The following is a 6,957-nucleotide window of genomic DNA, read 5'->3' as shown; positions in this document are numbered from 1 at the left end:
AGCTAATTAGCAGTGGCCTTTTATTCAACACAGCAATTAGTTCCCTTTTTGTGCCATTATTGTTATTATTTACTAGAAGACAGCATCATCCAGTCCAGAAAAATGTTGTCAGAAAAACAAGTTCTGGCTTTCCTTTTCTCGCGCGTAAAATCGAAAAAAAATCAACACCATATCAGCTGATCGCGTGTTGACAGTCACGAGTAGAAATAAGTGCCCTTTTCACAAAGTTGCGCCCTTTCGTTTTTAGTTTCGTGGACACATTATTTCATGGAAAATGAAAGACGCCAAACTCACATATTTTACTCGGTGCATGACCTCAGCGTTTCATTTTCTTGAAGGCAGTTTCGGCGGATTACCTAATTTTCTTTAAAAGGCGCTACAGTCAGCCTCTCGCCCTCAGTGATTGGATATTTTTATATCTAGAATGCCTCAGTGATTTGCCTATAAAACTGTAAAGCAAAAAGAATCTCACTGTATCAGCCTATCTGGCACGGAGCTCCTTCAACATGGAGAATATGTTTTTGATCTTCTTTGTAACAGTGGCCTTCGTCACCCTTGCAAATGGTCTACCAGCATTGAAAGAAGGTATGTTCAAAAATATCTTTTGTAATAGCAGTGTATTGACAAATTATATCTTTGCAGAAAGCTTGTTATAAGGTAAAATTTTCAACGAGGATAGTAGGTTTGGCGCATTGTTGTTTTGAGAAAGTTGTTTCCATTCTCTTCACACTGAAGGATGCCGGCTTTCAACATTCCGTCCTTAATTTTTTTGTTCAAGAAAATAGCACTGACAAAGTTAAGCTTCGAAAAAAAACTCTATGAAATGAAATCAAAAGCCCTATACGCCGAACAGCTCGTTCCAACATATTTTCGAAGTAAATTAAACCTATGTACCACACGAAGCTATGATAATTCTGCGTTAACAGACCATAAAGATTTTTGCATACAGTTGTTTAGAAAGTAGGTACATTGTAGGTTGAAGGGAGACAAACGTGGTGAATGATCAACTTATTTTAATGACACTAACTGTCAAACAATTTCACAAACCTCGCCCATACTTCTCGGCCATTTTTCCAAATTCCTCTATGTTGTTGAAGCTAGGAGCTGATAAAATACGAAGTATCCATAACATTTTTCGGGGTTGCCGTGGGCACTGTTTTATCGGACAACCTTCCTAACATTTCTTGAGTCACCTGTGCAGCTGATCTGCGCGCTTCGTCACTGCCGTCATATTAGATGACACAAACAGTAGATCTTTCATCGTCATCGAGCATTCGTACATGACGTCATTGTGTCAAAGCAACTACACCTCGAATTCATGACTATGAAGTCTTACAATTAAACCTCACCACACACTCGTTTCTTCAATCCCAGCCGGCGTTACTTCAGCCTCATACTTGTAGTAGCTATGATTTTGTTTTCTCTACTACTGCAGATGTGATAAACTTTGATTACGTCATACCGGCACCGTCGTTAGAGATGACCAGGCGTCAGTGTAGCTGTGAAAAGGATCATCACGCTTGCGGATGCTGCTCAAAGATGAATATTCAAAAGAAGATTGATGCTGAAGGTCAGGTTCAGAAACAAATATTTTTTCTCCTTAGTCTCCTTGTTTTGTTACGCCCCTTTGCTGAAACAATGAATGTCGTCTTCTTTGTACACTTTTGACTATACTGTGGCTATTAAATGAAGGTATAAAGAAGACTTTGATGCGGTTGTTGTCACCGACACTGGTCAAACACCAGATACTGGCACTTGTGTCGAAGATTGTCGCTTAAAAAAACATACCCCCAACTTAAAGAACTTTTTGCTTTATTTTAAACGTATTTATCAAATAGAAAACAATGCCCCCACTGTCAAGAAGAAATGGGAACCTTTTCTGCCTTACAGAAGGCCTTAGACCTGAGTCTCCAACAAATCCAAAAGTAAAGGAAATATAAATGCCTTCTCTACATTTTTGAAAACCTTTTTCTTTTTGTTTGTTTGTTTGTTTTGACTGTCTTTTTACCCAAGGATAAAAACACACAAGACGTGAAGACTTTGCCACTCACTTTTCGCTCTCCTTTTCATTTGCCTTTGCTAAGTCACCAAGTTTTTTTATATTTTTTTAGTTATTGTAACTAACTTCTAATAAACTGTCAATAAAAAAAATAAAAGAAAGGGAAAAAAGTGATGAAATACGCACTTAATATTTTGATGAAAGTCACCAACTCTTAACGTTACCGACCTTAATTTATTTAGGGTTAAGTGTTGGGATTCTCATTTTGAACTCTTGCTACGTTTTTGCTTTAATTGGGGTGAAGAGTTAAGAACTGACACTTTGAACTGTTTATGAAATTAGGCGTGCAATTCATCATTTGTAACCCTGGATAATCTTCCCGTTTCTCCAGGAAATTAAAATTAAAAAAAAAACGACTTAGGTGTGCTGTTTTGAGAGTGAAACTGTAACCTTTGTGCTAAGAAAACGTTTTGCTTCCTCCACAGTTTGCATGAATGCCTCTTATACTCCATCCGCTAAAGTAAGTTCTTTTTCAGTTTACATTAAATTATTATTAAACATTGCAGTGAGGTAAAATATTGAGATCTGGTGAAAATGTGAACTCCTCATGCTCTGATCTGATAATTAAAGTCAGCCGTATCTCTTTTTTCAAGTGTTAATTTATCAGCAACAAGCTAAGCCAGACAAAAAAAATGACAGCATATTAGTGTGAAATGATCCTGCACTGCTGTTTTTGCACTTAGTAGCGTTTGTTAGTGATTTGTTTTTCGTTTTAGGGCGCGGACTTCTTCATGACATGGGACAATCATGTTTCGTTTAACAAAACCATCACAGGTCAGGAAGAATCACAAACGTCACCTACTAAATTTGCAGATTTTATACTGCTAAATTATATATTCCTTATTTCTATGGTTGCTTGATGTAATAGGCCATTTTACGTGTGCTAAGTTTTGTGGTCCGATACAAACCTCGCACAATGCGGATTGTTAGCATCCAAATGACATGATTTATATTATAAACTCCAGTTTAACTCAGTCCACCCTCGACGCCATTTATAGACCAGGCTATGAGCACAGCAATCATCTGTCGATCGCAGATTTAGTTCTCAAACAATTGATTTATTTAAATAAGGATGAATTGACTTGCTTCTTCAATGTCAAAAAAATAATTAACCTGCGGAAGCGGTAATTAACTGCGTGACTGCTCGATTAATTGACAGGTACCCATCCACCGGCCATCTGTTTTGACATCCCGAAAGGTGGTGGCAAGGCTTGTGTCAAATTCTCCAAAGTCTCTCAAGAGAAGCATCACATCGGAGCATGCACAGCTTTGGAAATTAAAAGTTCCCGCCACGCAAAAGACATCCCTCTTGGTTGCTTCTTCTTCAGAGGATTGGACACAGGGACTTATCTGGAAAAGGATATGCTTCATATTCTAACAAGAGGCTTTGTCCCAAGCCATACGGTTTGGCGATTGTTACTGATGCATTTGATTTAATTATTAAACTACTAGTTCGTAGAACTTTGATGCGGCTATTAAAACGGGTCTTGGGTTTGGTCCAGAAATCAAAACTGGGGACCTTAAGAAAGGACGACGACGACGACGACGGCTACGAGAACGTTGTCTAAAAATATTATTTCCCGATATTGTTATAATTTTGCGATTCCTCCAAGTCGCTCGGCTTGGACAGTCTGAGTACACATTCCAGGAATGAAATTTTTGATAACGGTGTGGATATTTAGAGCAAAAATTGAAAAGTCATCGTCAAGTGCTCACGTCCTCCACAAAGCCTCAAATTTGATCATTTCACGTCGTTGTGAGGACAAGAACGGCAATGAAATGAATCAAAATGTAAAACGCACGTGCAGGGCGTGCAGAGCTATTGTTTTTGCTAATTAAACCTATTGTTAAGTGGCGTTCTCGTAGCAGTCATCGTTGTCCTTGCTTAAGGTCCCTATTATGGACACAAGTGAACATACAACGGATACAACTCACCCTACCTAAACTGACAACCGAGATGCATGCTATTACTATCCAATGAACGGAAAGACGCAATGAACATTAAGCGTTTTCTGTTTTACGTAAATGCAGATATGTCGAGAAATGAAAGTAATTAGACGCACGCGTCACGAAGTGACCCCTTGCTCTTCTCCCGAACTTCAACATCACCATGTGTCGCGTAATACAGACAATTAGTATCATCAGAAACCCATAAGGGTTTCTGGTATCACCCAACTAGTGGACTAATGCAAATCCTGCATTTTGATTGGCTACGCTACTAGAAGACTACTAGTAATAGTCCTCGAGTAGCGAAAAGCGTGAAGCTTTCTTTCATTTTATTCCCAATAAATATTTCTTCAACTTGCATTTGCTAACTTTATTATTGCCTTGTCTGTCCGACTAGTTGGGTGATACTAAAACAATTAGACCCTTCGCCCTCAAGGGCCACGGGTCAATAGCCCATTCGGCTTTGCCTCATGGGCTATTGACCCGTAGCCTTTGAGGGCGAAGGGTCTAATTGTTAATTAACGCCACGAAGTGTCCCCCAAATGCTGCCCCTAAAGTAAGGATAAACAGTTGCATTCACCCTAAGCTAAAAAGTTAAACGCTGACCTTTACCCTTATTTTATTGCGGGCGGGAAACAGGTAGCAAAGGCTTAGACTTAAAGGGACAATTCTTGTTGGATGTCTTCGTGTTGGTCCTTTCTGGACATAAGTGGGAAAATGTGGAAATGAAAGTCTTTGTAGTTTTATATCGAGGGGTTGGGATTAAGAGCTATTCCCAACCCACTGCTAAAAAAAAGGAGAGAAAACAATGAAAGGACTACATCGTTCATACAACAAAGGAGGAGTGTTGTAGTATCGGTATTTTCCTTCATTATTCCTAAAAGAAGTTGTTTCGATTTTCTGTTACGGGCACCGTCTCAAGGATGAAACATTCTTTAGCGCTTAATTGCCAAAGGTCCAGGAAATACTAAAAGGTTTCCATGATTTCTTCGTAGGTTGACAAGATTCCACAGAACAACAATCTGGACCATGTAGGCGCTACAGATCTTATGCCACTTCATGAAAGTGGTTGCAAATGTGGCAAGTCACCGCCTCGTTGTGACTGTTGTTTGCACGCTAAAGTCTTCAGATTTCCAATTAACGGTACAGTTTTTCGCCAGACTAAGAAAACCTATCTTAAATATGTTAAGTATTGTAAGAGCAGGACAATGGAAGCACTTCGATACGGTAATCAACGTGCTCGTGAAATCAATGATTTCGCAGGAAGAAAAGAAATGAGACAGACGGATTCAGGGGAACTTGGATAGCACCAGATATGAGGATGTCAGCCTGTATAGTAGTACTCTTCACGATTTGGTACATTTACCGAGATGCAGTGGTTTTCATTTGGCTGTCCATAGTACCTAGGTGATTTCTTTGGTTTTGCATTGCTACTTCTTAGGAATGGCTTAAGCGGAGTGTCAGTCAACCAATCAGATTAAAAAGCGTGTGCCCCCACCTGCATGCATTTGCGTCTCGTAATTTCTTTTACGGCAGTGAATGTATAAGCCGCTCTAATGATAGATCATCAACTACAGCTTAATTTTGTTTCTGTGACAAGATAGGTTTCAATAGTGCCTATGTATTTTTTTCTCTAGCTTGTGTTCATGCAGATGTGGACAAAACGGAAACGGTAAGTGTAAATGGCTCCTACTTACACATTTGTTTTGCGCTTGTTTTCCCGACTGCTCGTACCTCGCAGAAAGTCTAACCAGTAAGTGGCCTAGGACGGATATTCTCCTTACCTTACAATATCTTCTGTACTCTCTTGCTAACGGAACCCGTACGATAAACACATCATTAACACAAATTTCGATTCAGGTTTACAGGAACTGAAATGAAACAAAATTATTCCCCTTGGAAAAAAACGAAAAATTTCGAAGCCTGACTTTGCCGTAAGCGGAGTTATAAATCCCTCTATTTTAGGGCTTCAATAATAACCAAAAATAGCAAAGCTGATGGAATGGTGAAGGAATACATCATGATACTTTTCAACGAGGCCGTTACTTACGTCTCCCCGAAACTTGGGAGAGGGGGAGTAGTGTTACGTAAACGCCATATTTACGGCCGCATAGGGTTCTAGTTAGTAAAATACTTCCCCTGAATGTTGTTTGCCCTTTAAAAATGATATTTTGTGTAAGAGTTTCAATCATTTGACAGAATATGAGATCCTCCCGCAATCGTTTCCTTTTAATCATGACTTTTTCTCAAATCTCTTACCTCCTGCAGGGATTCAATTTGGCGATTGTCATAAATAGCTTCAAGATTGTCAGCGAGCACATTTCCGGTAAGAAGTTCGCTAACTACAAAATGACCACTGTCGATAGTTACTAGGAAAGCAATGCTCTCTACGGAAAATGACTGCTAATTATCTGCATGTATCAGATATACAGCTTGACAATGTGTCACACTGACACAAAAAGAGGCTGGGTACCCACGAATGTCTTTGTTGTGAGCCAATACGTTTGGGGTTACAGATGGTGTCTGCGACTGCGTCACTTCAGTTTATCCTCCTCGCTTCTCTCGAAAAGTTGACTGTTGAGAATCCCGTTCAAACGAATAATGTCAGCAAAAATTCGTTAACAAATCAATGCAATGCAATTTTCAACACTGCAAAAGCAACTAGCTAAGATGCAAGCATTACTTATTTTTCAGTTGCAGATCCTCCTCCCATCTGTCCCCGTTTTGGCCTCTTCCATAAAGCAAATGTCTGCCTTCGGCTGACCGACGTATCGCTGGCTCCTGATCGTGCCGGCGCCTGCCTGGAGCTGGACACCAACTCCTCAAAAAAGTCCTTCGGGTGCTTTTACATGAAACGCCCGGTTGACAAGAACTACCGCCTAAAGTCACAATTATAATCCTGTTCGAGAGCTACTCACTTTTAAGTCAAAATAAGCTGTGTCAATGAGAGG

General features: G+C 39.7%; 1 protein-coding gene across 1 annotated transcript in view; it reads left to right on the top strand.

Moving 5' to 3' along the window:
• Positions 1–403: 403 nt before the first annotated feature.
• LOC138004534 (uncharacterized) overlaps positions 404–6,957 on the top strand; it is a 7,761-nt gene continuing 1,207 nt past the window's right edge. The window contains exons 1-9 of the mRNA XM_068851070.1: positions 404–585; positions 1,436–1,570; positions 2,485–2,519; positions 2,776–2,833; positions 3,219–3,463; positions 5,002–5,149; positions 5,644–5,678; positions 6,275–6,332; positions 6,701–6,957. The exon at positions 6,701–6,957 is cut by the window's right edge and continues 1,207 nt beyond it. Of these exons, the coding sequence (XP_068707171.1) occupies positions 507–585; positions 1,436–1,570; positions 2,485–2,519; positions 2,776–2,833; positions 3,219–3,463; positions 5,002–5,149; positions 5,644–5,678; positions 6,275–6,332; positions 6,701–6,903 (996 nt within the window). The 5' untranslated portion in view covers positions 404–506 and the 3' untranslated portion in view covers positions 6,904–6,957. The remainder of the gene's footprint in view (positions 586–1,435; positions 1,571–2,484; positions 2,520–2,775; positions 2,834–3,218; positions 3,464–5,001; positions 5,150–5,643; positions 5,679–6,274; positions 6,333–6,700) is intronic.

This window comes from Montipora foliosa, chromosome 5 (assembly GCF_036669935.1).
Source record: "Montipora foliosa isolate CH-2021 chromosome 5, ASM3666993v2, whole genome shotgun sequence".
Taxonomy (NCBI): Eukaryota; Metazoa; Cnidaria; class Anthozoa; order Scleractinia; family Acroporidae; genus Montipora; species Montipora foliosa.
The sequence above is the reverse complement of the archived record's forward strand: the minus strand, read 5'-3'. Positions and strand labels throughout refer to the sequence as shown.